Source organism: Pongo pygmaeus, chromosome 9, assembly GCF_028885625.2.
Source record: "Pongo pygmaeus isolate AG05252 chromosome 9, NHGRI_mPonPyg2-v2.0_pri, whole genome shotgun sequence".
Taxonomy (NCBI): Eukaryota; Metazoa; Chordata; class Mammalia; order Primates; family Hominidae; genus Pongo; species Pongo pygmaeus.
In genome coordinates this window covers 121,087,273-121,111,431 of record NC_072382.2, presented here as the reverse complement: position 1 = coordinate 121,111,431, position 24,159 = coordinate 121,087,273, and the positions used below count along the sequence as shown (strand labels likewise).

At 53.8% G+C, this 24,159-nt stretch overlaps 3 protein-coding genes across 3 annotated transcripts; 2 read left to right on the top strand and 1 right to left on the bottom strand.

Moving 5' to 3' along the window:
• The first annotated feature begins 5,657 nt into the window (after positions 1–5,657).
• On the top strand, positions 5,658–13,257 carry MFRP (membrane frizzled-related protein). Its single transcript, XM_054438532.2, has 14 exons — positions 5,658–5,711; positions 5,802–5,904; positions 6,016–6,129; positions 6,247–6,402; positions 6,543–6,756; positions 7,172–7,302; positions 7,430–7,555; positions 7,800–7,876; positions 8,239–8,387; positions 9,200–9,330; positions 9,474–9,605; positions 10,216–10,343; positions 10,429–11,505; positions 11,760–13,257. The coding sequence occupies exons 1-13, from the start codon at positions 5,658–5,660 to the stop codon at positions 10,651–10,653; spliced, it is 1,740 nt and encodes a 579-aa protein (XP_054294507.1). The 3' UTR covers positions 10,654–11,505; positions 11,760–13,257.
• C1QTNF5 (C1q and TNF related 5) lies at positions 11,803–13,257 on the top strand. Its single transcript, XM_054438533.2, has 2 exons — positions 11,803–12,016; positions 12,352–13,257. The coding sequence occupies exons 1-2, from the start codon at positions 11,803–11,805 to the stop codon at positions 12,867–12,869; spliced, it is 732 nt and encodes a 243-aa protein (XP_054294508.1). The 3' UTR covers positions 12,870–13,257.
• A 1,636-nt stretch (positions 13,258–14,893) lies between these two features.
• On the bottom strand, positions 14,894–17,697 carry RNF26 (ring finger protein 26). Its single transcript, XM_054438531.2, has one exon. It carries the CDS (start codon positions 17,079–17,081, stop codon positions 15,780–15,782), a length of 1,302 nt encoding a protein of 433 aa, XP_054294506.1. The 5' UTR covers positions 17,082–17,697; the 3' UTR covers positions 14,894–15,779.
• Positions 17,698–24,159: the final 6,462 nt, after the last annotated feature.

The window sequence follows — 24,159 nt, the reverse complement described above, 5'->3', positions numbered from 1 at the left end:
CAGAGTTGTGAGTGCCAGTTAAGAAAAACAGTGTCTGGCCAAGCACGGTGGCTCATGCCTGTAATTCCAACACTTTGGGAGGCCAAGATGGGCAGATAACTTTAGCCCAGGAGTTTGAAACCAGCCTGGGTAACATGGTGAAACCCTGTCTCTACAAAAAGTACAAAAATTAGCCAGACATAGCACCATGCACCTGTAGTCCCAGCCACTTGGGAGGCTGAGGTGGGAGGATCAATTGACCAGGAGGTTGAGGCTGCAGTGAACCGTGGTTACACCAGCACACTCTAGCCTAAGCAACAGAACAAGACCCTGACACACACACACACACACACACACACACACATACACACAAACGAAGGAAGGGGGGGAGAAAGACAGAGAGGAAAGGAAAGGGAGAAAGGAAAGAGGAGAGGAGAGAGGAGGGCAGGGGAGGAGAGAGGAGGGGAGAGAAGGGGAGGAGGGAGGAGGGGAGCGGAGGAGAGAGGAGGGGAAGGGAGGAGAGAGGACGGGAGGGGAGGGGAGGAGAGAAGAGGGGAGGGGAGGAGAGAAGAGAGGAGGGGAGGAGAGAGGAGGGGAGGGGAGGAGAGAGGAGGGGAGGGGAGGGAAGGAGAAAAGAAGGGAGGGGAGGGGAGGAGAGAGGAGGGAAGGGGAGGGGAGGAGAGAGGAGGGAAGGGGAGGGGAGGAGAGAGGAGGGGAGGGGAGGGGAGAAGAGGGGATGGGTGGGTGTCTGGCAACATAGTAGGTACTCAACAACTCAACAAACGTCCACTTCCCCTGCTCAACTCCCATTTCCAGGACTACACCATCAAAGCTCCATTGAGATTCTCATGGTGGGTGATCCTCAGCAAATTTTTTTTTTAAACCAACACTGTCCCTATTTAGCAAATATTTAATTCCTCTCATCTCTCTGGATGCTTTTATCTTCTTTTCCTGAACAATACACTTGATGTATGTAAGTATAGCATTGCCCAAACTAAACAGAATGCCCATTAAATACGGATTCCAAAATCAAGGAATTGGCTTTTCCAATTTCCTGATATTTGGGGGCATCTGCCTCTTGGAGGAAGTAATGGGATTGAGCTGCTATCTCCCACACTTCTAAAGACTAGGGAAGCCTATGGCCGAGGCAGGAGAATTGCTTGAGCCCAGGAGTTCGAGACCTGGCAACATAGGGGGATCCCTTCTCTACAAAATTGGTCAAGCATGGTAGTGCACACATGTAGTCTCAGCTACTTGGGAGGCTTAGGTAGGAGGATTGCTTGAGCCTGGGAGGGGGAGGCTGCAGTGAGTTGTGATCACGCTCTAACCTGGGTGACAGAGCAAGACCCTGTCTCAAAAAAACAAAAACAAAAAAAAGTGGAAACCAGGACTCCAACAGCCCCAGCTCTGCAACCCAGCCCTGCTCCTGGGCAGCTGTACAACTTTGGGCAAAGGCACTTAACTTCCAGGAGCCTCAGTGGCATCCAGAAAATGAGAAGAAAACACCTACCTCCCTCCTCTTGCCGCCGGGGCTGGAATAAGGGTGACATGAGGTGATGAGCTGAGGGGTCTGCAGTGGATTTCACTCTCAGTGTGTTTTAGGTGTGCCACTCCCCAACCCTGAGCTGGCCCCTGGCTCCCCTCCTTTCCTCCAGAAACCCCTTCAAAACACAGCCAGATGCAGGAGTGCCTGTGCCCGCAGAGTCCTGGGTGTAGTCGAGGATGGCCGTGGGTAACAGCAAAGCAGAGAGAAGCTTCCTGGTCTTCCAGGCCTCCCCTTGGCCTCCCTTCTCTTGTCTCCCCACTCACAGGAACAGTTCTGAGACCCAGTTGTGCCCAAGCTCCTCAGGCCACAGTGCTAAGCCTCTCCTCCTTCCTGGAATTCCCTAACCAACCCCCAAGTTCGCCTATTCAAATCCTTTTCAACCCTCAAACTTTAGACTAAAGGCTCATCTCTTCCAGGAAGTCCTCCTGCTGGCCCCATCGGAGGAAGTCATTGTTTCTTCGGATTACCCAGCATTTAATCTCCAGACTTACGGCCCAGTAAACTGTCTTCATCTCTGTCCAGTGAACCACACTTCTCAAAAGACTCCCTCACATTCTTTCTTTCTTTCTTTCTTTTTTTTTTTTTTTTTGAGACAGAATCTTGCTGTGTTGCCCAGGCTAGAGTGCAGTGGTGCAATCTCGGCTCACTGCAACCTCCGCCTCCCGGGTTCAAGCAATTCTCCTGTCTCAGCCTCCCAAGTAGCCAGGACTACAGGCATTCACCACCATGCCCGGCTAATTTTTGTATTTTTAGTAGAGATGGGGTTTCGCCATGTTGGCCAGGCTGGTCTTGAACTTCTGACCTCAGATGATCCACCCACCTCAGCCTCCCAAAGTGGGATTACAGGCGTGAGCCACCGCACCCGGCTGACCCCCTTACATTCTTTTTTCTTTTTTTTTTTTTTTTGAGACGGAGTCTTGCTCTGTCACCCAGGCTGGAGTGCAGTGACACAATCTCGGCTCACTGCAAGCTCCGCCTCCCAGGTTCATGCCATTCTCCTGCCTCAGCCTCCCAAGTAGCTGAGACTACAGGCACCCACCACCATGACCGGCTAACTTTTTTGTATTTTTAGTAGAGATGGGGTTTCACTGTGTTAGCCAGGATGGTCTCGATCTCCTGACCTCGTGATCCACCCGCCTCGGCCTCCCAAAGTGCTGGGATTACAGGCAAGAACCACCACACCCGACCCCCCTTACATTCTTAAAAATTATGGAGAACCCCAAAGACCTTTGCTTTCTGTGGGTTCTATCTATTAATATTTACCAAATTAATATTAAAGCTGAGAGAAATTTAAGTATTTTCTTACTAATTTTTAAACAATAAATTTTAATATAATAAACCCTTTACAAACTAAAGTAAGACAGAGTCTCGTTCTGTCACCCAGGCTGGAGTGCAGTGGTGCGACCTTGGTTCACTGCAAGCTCCGCCTCCTGAGTCCACCCCATTCTCGGGCCTTAGCATCCCAAGGAGCTAGGACTACAGGCGCCCACCACCATGCCCGGCTAATTTGTTTTGTACTTTTAATAGAGACAGGTTTCACCATGTTAGCCAGGATGGTCTCAATCTCCTGACCTCGTGATCCGCCCACCTCGGCCTCCCAAAGTGCTGGGATTACAGGCGTGAGCCACCATGCCTGGCCAATAATATTTTTTAAATCATATAATCCCAGCACTTTGGGAGGCTGACGTAGGAGGACTACTTGAGTCCAGGAGTTTGAGACCAGCCTGGCCAACACAGCGAGACCCTATCTCTACTAAAACTGCAAATTTAAAAAAATTTTTTAAAAACCTATATTTTCTGAAACAAACAAACAAAAAAAAATTAGTAAGAATGGGCCGGGCGCGGTGGCTCATGCCTGTAATCCCAGCACTTTGGGAGGCTGAGGTGGGCGGATCACCTGAGGTCAGGATTCCAGACCAGCCTGACCAGCGTGGAGAAACCCTGTCTCTACTAAAAATACAAAATTAGCTGGGCATGGTGGCGCACGCCTGTAATCCCAGCTACTCAGGAGGCTGAGGTGGGAGAATCCCTTGAACCCGGGAGGCAGAGGTTGTGGTGAGCTGAGATCTCACCATTGCACTCCAGCCTGGGCAACAAGAGCGAAACTCCATCTCAAAAAAAAAAAAAAAAATTAGTAAGAATGGCAGCGTGGTTTTACATTTGTGCAAATCTCTTTAGCATCTGGCTTAATAGAAGGCAGCTGGACTCACGTCTCCTTCAGCATTCAACCCACTGTCATATCACACGTCACGGAGCGTCTGGAAAACATGAATGAGTGTGAAAAAGGCACATCACGTCTTAGTGTTAGTATGAGCCTAGTTCTAAGCTCTCAAGCCCTCTAAGAAAAGGCCCCGGGTCCCACTTTGAGAACTGTCACAGCAGAGCAGGGGCTCCCTGAGACGAGAGCACCTTGTCTCAGTCGGCTCCATGAGCCCAGTGCCAGGCCAGACCCCGGCACAGCAGCCTCTCTCTCAATGATCACAGCAAACGAGCAGCTTCAGAGGAGCAGACCCAAGGGCGTGGCTCTCCCAGCTCATCATCCTCAAAGCTCAGCGCAGGGCCACTCTGTCCATGAAGCTGCCCCTGTGGCCAGGCTCTTAACATACAGCGTGGCAGGGATCCTGCTCTGTCTTGATCCAGCCAGAATGAGAAGTACTTTGTGGTCAGGGACTGTCTGATCCTCTCCAAGAGCACCTGTCCCTACAGCTCCCAAAAAGTCTCTTCCCTAAAGATCAAGCACCATTAGACTTCCAAGCGTCCAGGAAACAGCTTGACCACCTAAACAAAAGCAAACTAAGGCCCTCCAGGGACGAATGGAGAAAAACTTGTGGGTGGAGGCATCTCCTTTCCTGAGTGCAAGGAGGGCAGTCTGTCCTCTTTGCTTCCATCCCCAAGGGGTTCCTCACTCTGCCCCTGTGTCACTCTGATCTCTCTGCTCCCCCAGCATGCCTCAGCCCCAATGTGGGGTGAAAGAGGTACATCATAGAAAACGTGAGCCTAAGATCTATCCATTCCTAGGCTCAACTCTCATCTCTGTATCTTACCAGCTGTGTGACTTTGGGAAAGTGACATAACCTCTCAGAGTCCAGCACCAGCATTTGTAAAATGGTGACGCTACCTCATAGTTATGAAAGGAGAGAAACTGCACGTAGCCCTCTTGCCCAGACATTCTACAAATAGTAGCCAGAAATATGAGGCTCTCTCCCCACTTGCCTCCCTGCCAAACTCTCAGCCTAAGCATGGCTAACACAAAACAGATTACCAATCCCTTTCCTTTCTCCCTGAGGACAGCAGGGCTAGGCTGGGATTTTCCAAGAGGACTTCGCCCATGGAGAAACAGGCATGAAGTAATCTTGTTTGCAGGGTGTAGGTTTCCTACTGTGCAACAGCCCCAATGGCTAGACTCCACACCCCAACCCTCCCCAAGACCTGGGCACCTTCTCCCCCTTCCCTGTCCTTTCTCTTGCGGGCTTACGGGTCCCAGGAATGAGCAGCCAGTCCCCCCGCTCACGCCATATTCTTCTCTCCTTGTCCTGGTCACACCGGTGATCTACCAGGGGCCTTCCAAAGACCCGGCCTGGCCAATACCCCTGTCACCCTGGTGGGGAGGAAAGGTGGGCAGCTGGCTTTGTCCACCCCCTCTACCCTGCTTCTTTCTCAGACCACCCAAGGCTCCCTTCTGTCTGCAACTTCTCTCCCCTCCCAGCGACCCCTCAAGTGCTCACTCAGTGCCTTGGGTGATGGGGATGGGGAGAGCTCCCCTCATCACATCCCCGCACAGAGCACCTAGTTTCTTCTGCTGGGTGTTCTCAGCCACCGCCTGTGCCTTTAAGAACTGCCACCCTGTGCCAGGGGCTTGACCTCAGCATCCTCAGCTGAGTTGGATTAAGGGACCATTTCGTGCCTTTGTGAATTCCTCCTGGCTGCCATCCCTTCCCCCACACAGAGACAGAGTAGCCCATAAGCCAAACCACTCTACCAAGGACAGCCCAAGAGCTGGTCTAGCCTGGCAGCCTTTTCCCTCGGGTAGTAGAGGCTGCCCCTTTGACAGGGAGTCTGTGGTCAGAGAGTGGGCCCTTGGGGGTCTTGGGCTGTCACAGGGACTCCAGAAAGCCATGCAGAGCCTTGGGCCATGAAGGATTTCTCAGATGTCATCCTCTGCGTGGAGGCAACAGAATCGAGCAAGGTAAGGGCCACATAGAATCATGCTCCTAAGACCCAGCACCAGTGGTCACCACTGCCATCAGCCCTCAGCCCTCAAGTCTCTCCCTTCCAGACCGAGTTCTGCAATCCTGCCTTCGAGCCTGAGTCTGGGCCACCCTGCCCTCCCCCAGTGTTCCCAGAGGATGCCAGCTACAGTGTCCCAGCTCCCTGGCATGGTAACCATCCCAGGGGGTGACCTGGGGGAGGACAGAGAGGCCCAGGAGCCAAGGACAGCATGAGGAATGCCCAACAGAAGGGGCTTTCAAAACCCCCCTGCCGACCCACAGGTCGGCGTCCTCGAGGGCTACGGCCAGACTGCCGCTTCTCCTGGCTCTGTGTCCTCCTGCTCTCCAGCCTGCTGCTCCTGCTGCTCGGGCTGCTGGTGGCCATCATCCTGGCCCGTAAGTACCCGGGGACAGCTTGAAAATAGGGCTTTGGAATGAAACTCCATGAGCCGCTCTCCCAGCCTCCCAGGACCCAGCTCTTCTGAAGGCCACCCTCCATCTTCTCGCCTCCAGAGCTGCAGGCTGCACCCCCATCTGGGGCGTCCCATAGCCCACTGCCTGCCGGAGGCCTTACCACGACAACCACCACCCCCACCATCACCACCTCTCAGGCAGCTGGGACCCCTAAAGGGCAGCAGGAGTCAGGCATGAGCCCCTCCCTGCAGTCCAGTGAGTACTGGGGGCAGATCTTCCGGGAGAAGGGCCCAAGATGACGGGGTGGGGTTGAGGGGAGGGTGAGGAAGAGGCACCTTGGAGAATAAAGGACCTCACTCCTTTTGACCTCTGAACTCTAACCTCCATCTCTGCAGCCTGTGGAGGCCTCCTCTCTGGCCCGAGGGGCTTCTTCAGCAGCCCTAACTACCCAGACCCTTACCCCCCCAACGCCCACTGCGTGTGGCATATCCAGGTGGCCACAGACCATGCAATACAGCTCAAGATTGAAGCCCTCAGCATAGAGAGTGTGGCCTCTTGCCTTTTTGATCGCTTGGAACTCTCCCCTGAGCCTGAAGGCCCCCTCCTCAGGTAGGTCCCTCTGTCCCCAGGACATCGCACCGTGTCCTGAACCACTATCTAAAGAGCAGAATCAGGGAGTGGCAGGGGGAAGGGCTAACCGAGGAAGAAACTGAGAGACTAGACCTCTGGGCCCAGCTATGCCACCACCTTGCTGTGTGCCGTGAGGAAGATCACTTCCCCTCTCTGACCTGTTTCCTAGTCTGTAACACGGATCTCCTGCCTATCTCCCCATGAGTAAATGCTACAAGGATAAATGTGCAGGTGCTAGGAAGGTCAGAGCTCCCTGGGACATCAGAGGAGCCTTTTTGACCACACGGTCACCAGTTTGGGGGTTGAGAAAATAGGACTGCAAGGCCCAGGCAAGCTCCTCTCTGGCTGGCCCTGCTCTTGGAGGCTCCATCACCCCCAACCTGGCTTCTTGCAGGGTTTGTGGAAGGGTGCCTCCCCCTACACTCAACACCAATGCCAGCCACCTCCTGGTGGTCTTCGTCTCTGACAGCAGTGTGGAAGGATTTGGTTTCCATGCCTGGTACCAGGCTGTGGCCCCTGGGCATGGTGAGTGTGTTCCCACCGTGTCCCCAGCTGCCTGTTGAGTGTCCACTTTCTTCCCTTCCACCCACTCCCAGCCCTGTCAAAGGGGTGGAGACTCCGGGCCTCCCTGACTCCTGGTGCCCACATCCAGGGAGCTGTGCCCACGATGAGTTCCACTGTGACCAGCTCATCTGCCTGCTACCTGACTCAGTGTGTGATGGTTTTGCCAACTGTGCTGATGGCAGTGATGAGACCAATTGCAGTGCCAAGTTCTCAGGTACGGGCCAGGCATGGGGGGGGGTCCTCTCTTCAGGCGTCTGATCTGGGTTCAAGCTGGGCTCCCCAGCTCTGGTCCAGTCTCAAACCAGGGCTTCTGCCAGCATTTCCTGCTCAGTCATTCTTTGGCCCAGAACTTGTTTCCCGTGGGCATGGCCAAAACTCTTGCTCTGCAATCACTGCCAGCCCTATTGGATGGAGGCACAGATCCTAGCAAACTCATGAGCCCTTCCACCTCTCTACAGGGTGTGGGGGGAATCTGACTGGGCTCCAGGGCACTTTCTCTACTCCCAGCTACCTGCAGCAGTACCCTCACCAACAGGTAAGCGCCGTGCTCCATGCAGAGGGGGAGGGGCACACACAGAAGCACCTGAGCCCCCAAGTTAGTGTAATGGGAACGGCATGGTAGACACTACCTTCTACTTGGGAAGGTCAGAGATCAAGCAGACGGGGGATGGGAGAATATTATTAAGTGCCTGATGTGTATCCAGATGTTCCCACACTGGGTCAACTCACCTCTGAAACCAGGTAAATTAAAGGCCCTTAAGAGCCACCAATGATGAAAGCGCCACCCAACCCCCCAGCTGGCAGTAGGGGAAGAAGACCCTTCTGGAGCTCAGCCTGGGTGCCCAGGATGAGACAGGAGAAGGGGCCATGAATTGTTCCACCTGTGCCCTCCCCCAGCTCTGCACCTGGCATATCTCGGTGCCTGCCGGACACAGCATAGAACTACAGTTCCACAACTTCAGCCTGGAGGCTCAGGACGAGTGCAAGTTTGACTACGTGGAGGTGTATGAGACCAGCAGCTCAGGGGCCTTCAGCCTCCTGGGCAGGTACAGGAGCCAGGGAAGAGCCACGGATAACTCCATCCTCACTGTCTGCCACCCCCGGCTTCCATGTCAGCCCAGCACATTCCATTCCCCAACTTCATTTTCTTCTGCTACTCCAGGCTGGAGTTCTCTTCACCATCACCCTAAAGACAGCTCTCACCTCAAAACCTTCACCCTACACTCTCCCTGTCCACAGGAGGTCCTTCCCCAAACCTCTCCCTGCCCCAGTTCCTCCCCACCGGCAGGGGTCACTTCCACCTCCCCTACAAACCCTCAGTGATTTTTCTTTTTCTTCTTTTTTTGAAGCAGGGTCTCACTTTGTCACCCAGGCGGGAGTGCGGTAGCGCCATCATGGCTCACTGCTGCCTCGACCTCCCAGGTTCAAGCGCTCCTTCCACCTCAGCCTCCTAAGTAGCTGGGATCACAGGCACATGCCACCACGCCCAGATAGTTTATTTTTTTAATTTTTTTGTAAAGACAAAGTCTTACTATATTGCCCAGGCTGGTTTCAAACTCCTGGGCTCAAGTGATCCTCCCGACTCAGCCTCCCAAAATGCTGGGATTACAGGTGTGAACCACAATGCCAGGCTGCTTCGCTGATTTTTCCCCATCTCGAAGTGGCTCAAGTTCAAGCAGTTTGTTTAATGCTTTGCCTGCTGAATATGTGTGTCTTCCTCACCAGACCCTAACCGTGTGTCTCCCATCACCTTTGGCATCATCCAGGGCTCCCAGCTCAGAGTCAGGCCTGTGGGAGGCTGCAGTGCCCCCTCAGTCACCCAGGGCTGGTGCCCAGAACACCTGTCTGCTTTGGGCAGGTTCTGTGGAGCAGAGCCACCCCCCCACCTCGTCTCCTCGCACCATGAGCTGGCTGTGCTCTTTAGGACAGATCATGGCATCAGCAGTGGAGGCTTCTCAGCCACCTACCTGGCCTTCAATGCCACGGAGAGTAGGTGCCCCTGGGCAAGCGGGTGTGGGCAGTAGAGGCACCTCCAGGGGACAGAGAAGGGCTCTGGACCCTGGTCAGGACACTCTGGGGGTACTGGGGGTGTATGTATGTCCCGGGCACTGCCATGCCCCTTGTGCCTGCAGACCCCTGTGGGCCCAGTGAGCTCTCCTGCCAGGCAGGAGGGTGTAAGGGTGTGCAGTGGATGTGTGACATGTGGAGAGACTGCACCGATGGCAGCGATGACAACTGCAGCAGCCCCTTGTTCCCACCCCCAGGTGAGAAGCCTGCCCCTGGGGACCCTGAGCAGGCTGGGTGCCCACCTCACAGAACCCTGCTGCCGTACTGCATAGTGTCCCATCCCATCCTCCCTGAGGGGGCGGGGCCAGCTGGCCTCACCATCCTGACTCTGGGACCACTTCACAGAGTCCTGGAAGACACTCAGCTGGTGGTGGCAATGGTACTGAGTGTCACCCCAAGGGAAATGGGAATCTGGGAATCAGTGGTGGGGCTTCAAGAACCAGTCCCTTCTGTCACCCAGAGCCCCTTTCCACAGCCCACACCAAAGATGAAGTCATCTTTTACACAGAGCAGGGGGTTTCTTCCAGATGCCCAAATGGTCCCTGCAAACATGGGTGCCCCATGTTCCCTGAGATCAAAGACGTGCCTGCGTGATGCCCAGGGCTGGCAAAGGATGCTGGAGCAGGCTCTCAGGGATGGCAGGGATCCTCAGAGTGTGTACAGCCTGTCTCCTTGTTATCCTCTTGCTTCCTCACAACCACACCCACTGGACCCACGTACACACAGGACCAAGCGATTCGCTGACTTGCCACAGGCCACACAGCCAGTGAGCAGTCCCCACAGTGGCCCTCCCCTCCACCCCTGCAGAGCTGGCCTGTGAGCCTGTCCGGGTGGAGATGTGCCTCGGTCTGAGCTACAACACCACGGCCTTCCCTAACATCTGGGTGGGCATGACCACCCAGGAGGAGGTGGTAGAGGTCCTCAGCGGTTACAAGGTCTTCTGGGTGGAGGGAAGGAGGGCGGGCCTGGGAGGGGAGGGAGCCTGGGAGCAGGTGCCTGAAGGCCACTCTCCCTCCACAGAGCCTGACAAGCCTGCCCTGCTACCAGAATTTCCGGAGGCTCCTGTGTGGGCTGCTTGTGCCCCGTTGCACCCCACTAGGCAGTGTTCTGCCCCCTTGCCGCTCTGTCTGCCAGGAAGCGGAGCACCAGTGCCAGTCTGGCCTGGCACTACTGGGCACCCCCTGGCCCTTCAACTGCAACAGGCTGCCAGAGGCAGCTGGCCTGGAAGCTTGTGCCCAGCCCTGACCCTGAAGCCGGCCCCTGCCCTCTTCCTGCCCGTCCTCTTTTGCCGGTCAGGCCTGGCACTCAGGGGAACAAAGGAAGGGGCACCAGCAGGGTCTCTACCCATCCTTCTCTGGGACACCCAGGGAGGGGGAAGAGAAGTCCTCAGCTGGGGCTCATGGGACCCTACCACCCTCCCTGCTCCTTCCTGTCCCTTTACCGGTCCCAGGCTGCTGACTGGCCCCACCCTGTGGCACCGGACAATCGAGACCGCTTCCCATCCAGGCCTCTTCCCCTTTCCATCTGCTTTTTCAGCTTCTACATCGCCTGCCTTCTGACCTTTTCCTTGATTCAACAAAAATGTACCGAGCATCTACTCATGTGGCAGGTCCTGTCCTAGGCCCTAGGGATCCAACTGGCTGTCTGCCTCTAGAACTCTCCACCCTCATCTCTCTGCGTATTTCTCCCTGAAATGGAGTCTGGTCCTTGGTCTCTGCCACTGCCCCGCCTCTCCTCTGGCCCTGGGAACAGGAGGTGCCCTGTGTGTCCGTCTCTCGAAGTTCTGCCTCTCTGTGCGCTGCTCAAGTCTCTCTCCCCCTCCTTTCTCCGCCCAAACTTTGGCCGGCCGCCGGGCGACACCACGAGTTATTTCCCAGCTATTTCCCGGTCCGGGAGCTCTTGGCCCCTGAACAACTGGTTTCCTCTTGGAGTCTGGGAGGAGGAAAGCGGAGCCGGCAGGGAGCGAACCAGGACTGGGGTGACGGCAGGGCAGGGGGCGCCTGGCCGGGGAGAAGCGCGGGGGCTGGAGCACCACCAACTGGAGGGTCCGGAGTAGCGAGCGCCCCGAAGGAGGCCATCGGGGAGCCGGGAGGGGGGGTGAGTCTGGCGGAGGAGGGGAAAGGGGCTGGGGAGGGGACTGTGGGAAAGGCTGGCGCGGGCCAGCGGTGGGAGGGAGGGCTGGCCGCTCCCACCCTCTCTCGCCTGCCTGCGCTCTCCGGGTGCTCGGCCCTGCGAGCGCTCAGCCTCAGGGGCACGGCAGTGGGGTGGGGACCGACTGGGCAGCGCCGGGGTGGGGAGCGAGGCAGGTCCCAGGATTCTGGGTCCCAACTCCAGTCCTGCCTGGTCCACAGACTGCGAGAGGACCCCGGCGTCCGGGCTCCCGGTGCCAGCGCTATGAGGCCGCTCCTCGTCCTGCTGCTCCTGGGCCTGGCGGCCGGCTCGCCCCCACTGGACGACAACAAGATCCCCAGCCTGTGCCCGGGGCACCCCGGCCTTCCAGGCACGCCGGGCCACCATGGCAGCCAGGGCTTGCCGGGCCGCGATGGCCGCGACGGCCGCGACGGCGCGCCCGGGGCTCCGGGAGAGAAAGGCGAGGGCGGGAGGCCGGGTAAGAAGGCACCGCCGCGGCTATCGGTGGCGATGTCCGAGCAGGCGCGGCCGCAGCTCCAGCTCTCGGTGCCCGGGACTCGGGGCTCCCGCCAGGGGGCGTCACTCCCCGCGCTTTGCAGCCCTGAGCCGGGGAGGGGCCCAGGCGGCGGGAGCCCCCTTGGCCAGCCCCCTAGATCTGCCCTGCGGGAAGGGGTGGAGGAGGTACCCGTGCGGGAGAAGGCGCTGGCCGAAGCTCAGGCAGGGGCGGGGAGGGGTACGGTGACCTTAGAGTCGCCGCCCCGCTGCGGGCTAAGCCGCCGCTACTCTCACCCTGCCGCCCCACTTACCCCGCAGGACTGCCGGGACCTCGAGGGGAGCCCGGGCCGCGAGGAGAGGCGGGACCTGCGGGGCCCACCGGGCCTGCCGGGGAGTGCTCTGTGCCTCCGCGATCCGCCTTCAGCGCCAAGCGCTCCGAGAGCCGGGTGCCTCCGCCGTCTGACGCACCCTTGCCCTTCGACCGCGTGCTGGTGAACGAGCAGGGACATTACGACGCCGTCACCGGCAAGTTCACCTGCCAGGTGCCTGGGGTCTACTACTTCGCCGTCCATGCCACCGTCTACCGGGCCAGCCTGCAGTTTGATCTGGTGAAGAATGGCGAATCCATTGCCTCTTTCTTCCAGTTTTTCGGGGGGTGGCCCAAGCCAGCCTCGCTCTCGGGAGGCGCCATGGTGAGGCTGGAGCCTGAGGACCAAGTGTGGGTGCAGGTGGGTGTGGGTGACTACATTGGCATCTATGCCAGCATCAAGACAGACAGCACCTTCTCCGGATTTCTGGTGTACTCTGACTGGCACAGCTCCCCAGTCTTCGCTTAGTGCCCACTGCAAAGTGAGCTCACGCTCACTCCTAGAAGGAGGGTGTGACGCTGACAACCAGGTCATCCAGGAGGGCTGGCCCCCCTGGAATATTGTGAATGACTAGGGAGGTGGGGTAGGGGGCCTCTCCGTCCTGCTGCTGGCAAGGAATGGGGACAGTGGCTGTCTGCGATCAGGTCTGGCAGCATGGGGCAGTGGCTGGATTTCTGCCCAAGACCAGACGAGTGTGCTGTGCTGGCAAGTGTGAGTCCTCCAGTTGCTCTGGTCCAGGAGCCCACGGTGGGGTGCTCTCTTCCTGGTCCTCTGCTTCTCTGGATCCTCTCCACCCTCTCCTGCTCCTTGGGCCGGCCCTTTTCTCAGAGATCACTCAATAAATCTAAGAACCCTCCTACTGGCTCCAGCCTTTCTTCTTTAGTGGTGGGGGTTCCCTGTTTCTGGGATCATGGTGTGGAGGGGGTGCTCAGGCAGAAGGGAGGGTTCTTGGATTAAATAGAGATATGGGGCAGATATACAGGAAGCCGGACCTGCGGAATGAGAGGCTGCTCCACAGAGCCGCCACCTAGGTTGTGAATGGGAGTGTCTGACAGCGGGATGCCCTCCGGGTGTGGGGCTCCAGCCACCCTTGAGAAAGGGGGCACCTTTTTCTAATTCAAAGATGCCAACTGAACCACGTAGGGGCTGCCTGCGCCACACATACCCCTGCCCTGATCCAACAAAAAAGAGCCGAGGACTTTCGTCCATGGCTGCTCTGGCTGCTTGCCTGCCCCAGATGACCGGAAAGCTATTGCTCTGTAACCCGAGTGAGTGGCGTCCCCGGGCGTCTAAAGATAAGCAGTTTCTGAGATGACCACAAGGGGGTGCCCTGACCCCAGAATGCCGCAGGGATCCTGGGTCGCTTGAGCTCCTGACTATGGGGGGTGAGGGGGAGGAGGGGTATTGAGGTCGGCCAAAGGAATTCCAGATGCGGATGGAAGAAAAGGGGGGGTCCTTCACTCCCAACTCAGGAAGTTTATCTTCTATCATAAAATGTTTATCTCCACATTAAACAGAGACTGGAAGGAGCCAGGCCTCTCCTTGCTCAGCTCCCTGTCCGGGATTGAGGGAAGGAAAGAGCAAGTGCCAAGCCCTCCCAGTTCTGAGGTGGAGATGAGGAGCCCTCCCCCACTGTGCTGGGCATAGCCTGGGTGGGCCGAGCCACTGTGTCTGAGACTAACCACAAAGCCCCTCAAGGCTCCCCCCACCCCTGGGGCCCACCCCCAACCCAATGACTAACAAACCAGGACTGCCCAGCCCCATCTGCACGGCCTCAACCCAAAGAAGGGGGGGGGGGGCCTCTCCTCAGAGTTTCTTTCTGAGCTACCGGCACCCCCTTCCTGAAGGCAGTCCCAGGCACTGTGGTCCCAGACAGAACATACAATTATGGGGGAGTGCCCCTGCTCTTCTGCTGGTCATGTGAGGGCAGATACGGCCAATGGGGACTGAGCCCCAAATGTGAGCTAGAGACAGGCCTTAGGCAGCCTCCACCAGGAGGTCCCGCAGCCACACTCCAGCCCAGCCCTGCACCAGACCCCCATGCCAAGACACACAGAGACACACACCAGCTCCTCCTGGGATCCGAGGGTAGACTGGACTCCAGGCAGCAGGAACCCCATGCTCCCTTCCACGAAGACTGGCCTGGAGGAAGAGCTGGGAAGGTTGACTCAAGGGGTGAGATGGTTCACATTCCTCTCTACAAGGGCTTAATTTGGGAAAAAATAGAAAAAATACAGAAGGCTTTTCGAAAGCCATGTGTGCGAGAGGGGACAAATCAGAAGGGATGAGAACTCACAGAGCTATGCCTGGCATGCACTCTCCCCATGACATAGTCTTCCCAGCCTATCTTAGCTCCTTCCCTGTCCCCCTCTGTAAAGCCTAGGTACTCCCACAGCCCACACTTCTCACTCTGGCAGGGCTGAAGGACCCTGATGCAGGGTCTGTTGCCTTGACCAACTGCTCCCTTGCAGGGATGCACACAGAGACTGTCAGAGCTGTCAAGAGAACTTTATTCATTGGAAACTGGGCCAGAGACCCCTCAGGAAGCTGCAAGCCCCTGGGCCTTGGCCCCTTCTGTATTTGGACCCTAGTGAAATGTGCACAGTCTGCCCTCTCCAATGCCAGGGAGAGACAGAGAGGAATGCCATTTTTCTGTGTGATGTGGGAGTGAAAGGGGAATGAGCAGAAATCTGGTTATCCCTCCTGAGACTCCCAGTGAGCTGGGGTGCCAGAGGGCACGTGGCCCCAAAGTCAGGTGCAGATGCATCCCCCATCCCAGGGGTAAACTCCTGAGCCCAGCTTTTGCATCAGGTTGGGAGGGAGCCTCATCAGACGATGACAGGCAGAGGTGGCTCTGAGGGCACCCGAGGGATACTAACCCCAAAGCCTACCAGGGCACAGGGGCTCTGGCTGAAAACAAAGGTTCAAGATCATCTGAAGGCCCCTGAGTTGCCAAAACACCCAAATGACACTGATGTGTTGTGGCCGCAAAAGCTGGGGAGGAAATGTGAAGGAGGCAGGAAAAGGACCTACAGATCTCCAACAGAAAAACCAGAAGCAGACAGGGGTAACCCCAGAGGCATGTGGATGGGCCCTGGGCAGGCTGGAGGACAGCCCACAGCAAATAGTCTCAGGGTCCTTGCATAGTGACATACTCGCCACCCTCAGCATCGAAGGGACCCACTGGGTAAGGAGAAGCTATGTTATCCTGCCCCCACCCAGATCATAGTCTTCCATCTCAATGTCCTGGATGTATGGCAGGACGGCCACAGGTGCAGGAGGGGATTCAGACCAGGACCCGGAGATGAGGTGTTAATGCTGTCCTAGCGTGAGTGTCTGCGTGGAGCATGGAGGGGTGGGCAGGCAGGGAAGGAGTCTTCAGAGGTAGACATTGAGGGTCTGCAGGATGCCCCGGCGGCAGAGCGGGCAGTTGCGGTGGTAGACAGGGTGGCGCATCAGGATTTCAGTGCAGGCCTGGCACAGGCACAGATGCCGGCAGGGCAGAAGCAACACCGTCTTGCTCTGGTCCTGGCAGATGACACACTTCTTCCGCTCCTCTTGCTCCTTCAGCAACTTCCACGGGTCTTGCCCACCGGGAGGCTCCTCCTCATTGAGCCTCTCTCGGCCCCTGGCAGGTGTCGCTCTGATGGTCCTGGCCTCCTCCTCTTCTGCCTCTGATCTGCGCCCCGCTTCAGGAACAGTGTCCTGTCTCCGGGTCCTAACTGAGAACAGCCTCACAGGGTCACCCTGGGGGGCTCCAGGTGCCCCTCCCCGGTTTGGCCAACTCGCCAGCTGCAGGCTGCGGCTCCAGACTCGGCGCCAGGCCTCCGAGCCCAGTGCTAGGCGAGAGAGCCGCATGACATCCTCTCGAAGACGGTGGTAGGATGGCCGGGCATGGAGCTGGCTGAGTGCCTGGGTAGCCAGCCTCAGGGTGAAGTCCGGATGCAACACAGTCACCGTCACTGCCAGCAGGCAAGCTAGCAACACCAGGCCAGTGAGATTGACAAGCACAAAGCTGGCCAGGAGGCGGGCAGCTGAGGCCAGCAGCTCCAGGGCTAGTTGGCAGGGTGTCCAAAGGAGGATGGCCATGGCCACAGCACTGCTGGAAATGTGGGCTAGGAAGGCAGCCACTACATCCGTCATCCTCCACAGAGGCCCGGTCACTGCATCCCACAGGGCCAGCACCAGGGAAAAGAGGTTCTGAGTGCCGATGAGGCAGATGTTGACCAGGCTGTTAATCACATAAGCCACCAGACTCATGGCAATGGCACAGATGTCACAGGCCTGGCGCAGCAAAGCATGGCCATTGAAGACCACATTGAGGACGCCCCGGTGCAGTATCTCCCTGCTCCGCAGTGCCCCATGAGAGGCCAGGTGCCCCAGGAGCTTTAGGCTCTCTAGGCCAGAGCAGCAGCTATAGAGCAGGGTACACAAGGCCTGCAAGCCCCCACACGTGAACCGGACCACGGCTTCGATCAAGGCCAGCAATGAAAGCAAGACTCCGCGGCCCAAGTGCAGAAGACTAGTCAGTACCGTGTGCGGCAGGTTGTAGACGAAGGCCAGGAGCCAGGCCAGGGAAGCCAGGAGGGAGGACACCAGCAGGAAGTTGAGGTCCAACACCAAGGTCAGCACGTCCAGCACCAGGCCCACGCCATTCACTACCAGGTACACTGCCTCCATGACAGGGCTGTGGAAGTTAGTCCAAAACAAAGTCTGGCTCCTCGGTTGGGGGGTTGTCAAGGTTGTCAATATTTAGGGGGTCTGGGATTAATTTGGAAGGAAAATGAGCAGTCTCCAACCCAGGGGGTACCAAGAATCTGAGGAAGAAGTGGGTAAGAGGGAAGTGGAGTCTTGGTAGAGGGAAATGGGGCCAGGTGCCAGTCCAAGAATCCAGGTTTTGAAGGTGGGCTGTTTGGGAGGGAAGAGGCCAAACATCTCTAAAGCGAAGGCGAACCCAGGCCGTAGCAGCGACCTCAGCTTTGGATGCCTGGTGTGGCGAACCACGGCCGGGCAATGGGTCAGACCCGGAGGAGACAGGGAACGGATGGAATGGGATCGGATCGGATCGGGTCGCGTCGGGTCGGGCCGGGGCCGGGTGGGGTCGACGCAAGCTGGGCGTAGGCTCGCAGTCCAGCTACGCAGATGCCCCTGTCCCCGCCCGGCCCCCGTCCTCCCGCTAGCGGCGCTCTGCACCCAAAAAGGGAGTGGGAAAGGCAGCCAGCATCAACAAACCCCAAGCGCAGCCCCTACTCCGCTGGGCGCCGCCATCTTGTGTGCAAAGGGGTGGAGCCAGAGGCGTGACGAGGAGGGAGGGACGACAAACTCCAGCCAATCGGTGAGGGCCAACCACAAAAACGTCCATCACTCATTGGTCCGTTTGAATGGCGCCCGAACGTATTTACTTTCCAAAGGGAAGGAGCGGCGACAGATTAAATCCCCTCCCCCTTGAGGCGGGGATTGGTTCGTTGACGGGCAGCGTCGGAATGCGCTCTCCTAGCCCCGCCCTCTAAAAGAGCAGGGCCTTGGACTCCCCTTAATTTGGGAGCTGTTCTTTCTCCCAGCCTCTGAACGCGAGCTTTTTTTTTGGCTTGGGTCGGAGGTCACTGTCTCTGGACTGGGCTTTGGAATAGCACCGCCTTCGCAGCCTGCTCAGATCCGTCTCCTCATTCTCTTCTATTTATTTATCTATTCTATCATTTATTGAGCTCCTACATTGCATTGAGGATACAAAAAAATGTTAAGACAGTGCCTGCGGTTCACAAGGGAAAGCAGATTATTACAGGGGATTCCCAAACTGCTACTCCAAACTTTCCTCACCAGGTTTTTCAACATCTCGGAAGATTACTTCATTGTCATTGAGAAAAAGGGGCTACAGATTTAGAAACCGCTCAGCTTCCTACCCTGGGCCTTCCTACCCTAGAGTGCAGTGGCGCGATCTCGGCTCACTGCAACTTCTGCCTCCCGGGTTCAAGCGATTCTCCTGCCTCAGCCTCCCGGGTAGTACAGGGGCCCACCACCTCACCCGGCTAATTTTTGTATTTTTAGTAGAGACGAGGTTTTACCATGTTGGCCAGGCTGGCCTCGAACTCCTGAACCTCGTGATCTACCCGCCTCGGCCTCCCAAAGTGCTGAGAGTATAGGCGTGAGCCACCAAGCCCGGCCCTGCCCTGCCCTTTTCTTTAATACTCAAATAGTCAAAATATATTTGAAACCCCATCCCAAATATATTGGGAATCCTGGTGTTTTCTACTAACTCCAAGGATGCTTAGCAGACTCCTAGTGGACTTATCTTTCCCCTGGTCACCTTTGCTGAATTTCCTACTTGAGTTGAATTCTCCATCTCCACTCCTGGGCTCCTGAAAGTGTCCGTACCCCTTCACTCTGCCCTGAACACTGCCTCAGAGTCCTTCATTCTCCAAAGCATCACTGATAAGAAGCTGAGGTGTGCAGCAAATCTTTACTGAGGCCTTGGATTCGTGGTAGGGGCTATGCTATAGTGCAGAGGAAGGACTGCAGTCGCTGAAACTCCTCTGGCTTCTTCCTACCTTTTCCTCTCCCTGATCTCAGGCCCTGCCCAGGTTATGGTTTGTTGTGTTGTGATGTGTTGCTGATGTTTTTATTTTCCTACTTGCATCCTCCCGCCAGTGTCAAATCTTGGAGAATGTGCCCACATCCCTTTCAAGATAGTTGATCCCATCACCCGTACCATCTCCTCTTCAGGGATCTTACTTGTCCAATGAACACTATTGTTATTAATCAATCTTCCTGCAGCACTTGACGCCACTGACCACTTCCTCCACCCTTGGCCTCAGAAGCATTACCCTTTCATATATTCTTTCTGTTTCCATCATAGCCTCCTCTCCTGTATACACAATGATTTCTAAATTTGTGTCTTCAGCCTGAACCTGTCCTGCAAAGTTCAGGCTCCAGCTGCTTCCTGGACATGAACGGTTCGTGGGTATCCCACTGGTGCTTCCTACTCAATATGTCCAAAGTGAAACTTGGCAAACGTGCTGTGCCTGCACTGTGTGCAATTAACTGGCCAGTTTTCCACAGCAAGAAGCATGTAAAGCCCTTCTCAGAGTTGGCAGGATCCTCTAAGAGAGTATTTCCATTCGTTTAGGACCAAGACCTCCCCTTTGAGTGATTTGAGACTCACTAATCCAAAGCCCTCTTTAATGAGCCACAACCCTTGACTCCCAGGAAACCTAGCAGGTAATCCTGCTTTGGGCAGGGACAAAGACTCCAACTGGCTTTGCGGGGGAAGTTCAAATTGTTTGACAATGTTAGTCCCAGGGATTGAGAAGAAAATAAGCCAGATATTGAGAAAGCTGAACACCTAGAAGCCCTATCCTTGCAGTATTTTCTAATGGAAGATGTAGTGTAAAGCCCTCTGGAGGCCTGCTCTGGCGGCAGTTGGTTTCTGCTGTTGTGCTAACTTCAGGGGTTTTTTTGTTTTGTTTTGTTCTGCTCAGCGTAAGATTCTAGCTGGGACAATACAAGGGATTTTTAGAGACTATAAAGGATTGAGGATTAAGAGATTGGAAAAACCAGAAAAGAATGTCTAATTCAGGGGTTTTGTTTTGTGCTATTGTGTGTATTATGGCCCTCCCCATCGTCTCCTCATCAAGCATTCAGTAAAATCTATATTATTGCCATGTTTTAGGTTGGTTTTTTTATTTTGTTTTTTAATTATGCAAATCATTTACAGGGTCCCAAAGTCAAAACTTTATAAAAAGATACAGTCACAGAAGGTTTGCTTTCATCCTTGTACACTCTACCCTGTTCCCTCCCAGTGCCACCCAAGCTTGAGAGGACCCCAAGTATTACAAACATAGCCAAAAAATGTCTCCATAAAGGAGAACCTGGGGTCCTCTATCAGTCAGGATCCAGTGCTCGTTACTGGTACAGAAAAGCCTATAACCCCAAACGTCAGCTCTGCAAACAACACAGTTCAGGCCCAAAGAAGCTCTTTAGCTTTTCTGCACTTGTTTGTTTGAGACAGAGTCTCGCTCTGTCACCCAGGCTGGAGTGCAGTGGCACGAGCTCAGCTTACTGCAACCTCCACCTCCTAGGCTCAAGTGCTTCTTGTGCCTCAGTCTCCCCCAGTAGCTGGGACTACAGGCGTGCACCACCACACCTGGCTAACTTTTGTATTTTTAGTAGAGACGGGGTTTCACCATGTTGGCCAGGCTGGTCTTGAACTCCTGCCTCAAGTGATCTGCCCACCTCAGCCTCCCAAAGTGCTGGGATTACAGGCGTGAGCCACCGTGCTGACTCTGTCCTACACATCTTACAAAAAAAAAAAGAAAGAAAGAAAGAAGAAAAGAAAAGAAAAAGAAAGAAGGAAGGACGGAAGAAATTAACGCGGTTTGTGCAATGTGGCTGAGGAACATTTTTCAATATTAATTCCTATTTCTCTTTAAATTTGCATATATGTAAATATAGAGAAAACACTCATGTGTATTTAACTAGCTATATTCTAGTTTTGACTTAAGGAAAAACTAGTTTTCCCTAGTTTTGCACTAAGGAAAAAACCTACTTTCAATTTTAATCTTTGATTTAAAAGACTGTCAAGGGCAAGTCTATGGTAACAGCAATGACATGGTTAGTAAAGATAATAAAGATGAACAAGCCAGGATTTTGGCCAAAAATCTAGAAGCACTTTTTTGGTGACATGTCCTCTGTATGGCACATAGTTGAACTTGTTATTAGAAGACACAGCTTAATTGTGCTGATAATAATGGCATTTTTGGAAAAATAAAAAGATTATATGCAATATTCTGGATGTGCCCAAAGATGAAATATCTTGGAAAAAACTGTATCACAATTGACCTTACAACTACTCTTGGATACATGATGGGAATGCTGGCTAAATGCTGTTAAAACAAGTCGGTTTAATTTAGACAAGAAACTAGAAGGGCTGGACACTATGGCTCACACCTGAAATTCCAGCACTTGGGGAGGCCAAGGTAGGCGGATCGCTTGAGCCCAGGAGGGCAATATCAACCTGGGCAACATGGTGAAACCCTGTCTCTACTAAAAATACAAAATATTAGCTGGGAGTGGTGGCATGTGCCTGTAGTCTCAGCTACTCGGGAAGCTGAGGTGGGAGAATCACCTGAATTTGGTAAGTCAAGGCTGCAGTGAGCTGTGATGGCACCATTTTACCCCAGCCTGGGCAATAGGGTTGAGACCCTGGAAAGAAAGAGAGAAAGAGAGAGGAAGGAAGGAGAGAAAGAAAAGGGAGAGAGAGAAAGAAAGAGAGACAGAGAGAAAGAAAGGAAAGAAAGAAATAAAAAGAAAGAAAGAAAGAAAGAGAAAGAAAGAAAGAAAAAGAGAAAGAAAGAAGGAAGGAAGAGACAGAGAAAGAGAGAGAGGAGGAGGAGGAGGGAAAGAAAGAAGGAAGGAAGGAAAGGGAGGGAAAGAAGGAAGGAAGGAAGGAAGGGGAAACTAGAAGACTGAGCAGAGTTAAGATTCACAAAGAGCAAATTATGATCTCAAATGGAAAATCAAATTACCCTTGCGTGTGCACTACCCACAGATATTTGAGATGGTTGTTTAATATGAATAATACCGATAAAAGTGTAACCAAAATACTGCTCATTTGGATATTTTTTTAAACAAGTGATGAGCCACTATTGATACTTTATTATGAACTGAAGTCCATAGTTTACTTTAGGGTTCACTCTTGGTGTTGTACATTCTATGGCTTTTGACAAATGTTTAATGACATTTATCCATCAAACAGTGTTATAGAGAATAGTTTCATTGCCCTAAAAATCCTCTGTGCTGTGCCTATTCATCCCTCCTTCCCCCCAGACTCCTGGCAACCACTGATCTTTTTACTGTTTCCATAGTTTTACCTGTTGTAGAACGTCATATAGTTGAAATCATACAGTATGTAGCCTTTTCAGATTGGCTTCTTTCTCTTAGCAACATGGATTTAAGTTTCCTCCATATCTTCTCATAGCCCATTTCTTTTTAGCACTAAACAATATTCCATTGTTTGGATGTACTAGCTAATTTATCCATTCATCAATTGAATGACATCTTGGTTGCTTCCAGGTTTGGGAATGATGAGTAAGGTCTGCTATAAACATTCATGTGCATTCGGGTGGACATAAGTCTTCAACTCATTTGGGTAAATACCAAGGAACACAATTGCTGGATCATAAATATGGGATGAGTATTTTTAGTTTTGCAAGAAATCACCAAACTGTCTTCTGAAGTGGCTGTACCGTCTTGCATTCCCACCAGCAATGAATGATAATTCCTGTTGCTGCACATCTTCCTCAGCAATTTGTGGTGTCAGTTTTGGATTTTGGCCATTCTAATGAGTATGTAATGGTATCTCATTGCTGTTTTAGTTTACATTTCCCTGACAGTATATAGTGTGGAGCATCATTTCATATGCTTATTTTCTATCTGTATATCTTCTTTAATAAGGTGTCAAGGTTTGGGGCCCACTTTTAGATTGGGTTGTTTTCTTATTTTTAGGTTTTAAGAGTTTCTTTTATGCCAGACCTACGGTCCCAGCTACTCAGAAGGCTAAGGCAGGAGGACCACTTCAGCCCAGGAGTTCTGGGCTGTAGTGCACTATGCCAATCAGGTGTCTGCACTAAGTTCGGCATCAATGTGGTAACCTCCCAGGAGTGGGTGACCACCAGGTTGCCTAAGGAAAGGTGAATCAGCCCAGGTCAGAAATAGAGCAGATGGGCCGGGCGTGGTGGCTCACGCCTGTAATCCCAGCACTTTTGGAGGCCGAGATGGGCGGATCACGAGGTCAAGAGATAGAGACCATCCTGGCCAACATGGTGAAACTCCATCTCTAAAAAAATACAAAAATTAGCTGGGCATGGTGGCACGTGCTTGCAGTCCCAGCTACTTGGGAGGCTGAGGCAGGAGAATCACTTGAACCTGGGAGGCGGAGGTTGCAGTGAACCGAGATCGTGCCACTGCACTCTAGCTTGGTGACAGAGTGAGACTCCGCCTCAAAAAAAAAAAAAAAAGTAAAAAGAAAAGAAAAAAGAAATAGAGCAAATCAAAAATCCTGTGCCGATCAGTAGTGGGCCTGTACCTATGAATAGCCACTGATCTCCAGCCTGGGCAACATAGTGAGAACCTGTATTAAAAAGAAACGAAAAAAAAGAGTCCTTTGTATATTTTGGATAACAGTCCTTTATCAGATGTGTCTATTGCAAATATTTTCTCCCAGTGTGTGACTTGTCTTCTTATTCTCTTGATAGCTGCTTAATTTTGAAAAAATAAAAACACAGGAAGGTTAAACCAGAAATAACATTAATTACTACAAGGGGTGGGGGCTGGAGGAATGGAATGGAAGGGATGGGGAGGAAGTGACACTCCTTTGAGTATACCATTTTTGTATAACATTGACTTTTTTTTTTTTTTTTTGAGACAGAGTCTCACTTTGTCACCTAGGCTGGAGTGCAGTGGCACGATCTTGGCCCACTGCAACCTCTGCCGCCCGGGTTCAAGTGATTCTACTGCCTCAGCCTCCCGAGTAGCTGGGATTACAGGTGCCTGCCACTGCGCCTGGCTAATTTTTGTAGTTTTGGTAGAGACGGGGTTTCACCATCTTGGCCAGGCTGGTCTTGAACTCCTTGACCTTGTGATCCACCCGCCTCGGCCTCCCAAAGTGCTGGGATTACAGGCATGAACCACCACACCTGGCCTAATTTTGATTTTTAGAAGAATGCTAATGTTCTTTATATTCAAAAATTAAATTAAATCAATA

Excerpts from the sequence above, each read along its gene's own strand:
- MFRP (XM_054438532.2), top strand. The coding sequence starts at position 5,658 with ATGAAGGATTTCTCAGATGTCATCCTCTGCGTGGAGGCAACAGAATCG. Across the intron at positions 7,556-7,799 it reads TTGCAGTGCCAAGTTCTCAG|GGTGTGGGGGGAATCTGACT; the intron begins GTACGGGCCAGG and ends ACCTCTCTACAG. Across the intron at positions 9,606-10,215 it reads CCCCTTGTTCCCACCCCCAG|AGCTGGCCTGTGAGCCTGTC; the intron begins GTGAGAAGCCTG and ends CCACCCCTGCAG.
- C1QTNF5 (XM_054438533.2), top strand. The coding sequence starts at position 11,803 with ATGAGGCCGCTCCTCGTCCTGCTGCTCCTGGGCCTGGCGGCCGGCTCG. Across the intron at positions 12,017-12,351 it reads AGGCGAGGGCGGGAGGCCGG|GACTGCCGGGACCTCGAGGG; the intron begins GTAAGAAGGCAC and ends CTTACCCCGCAG.
- RNF26 (XM_054438531.2), bottom strand. The coding sequence starts at position 17,081 with ATGGAGGCAGTGTACCTGGTAGTGAATGGCGTGGGCCTGGTGCTGGAC.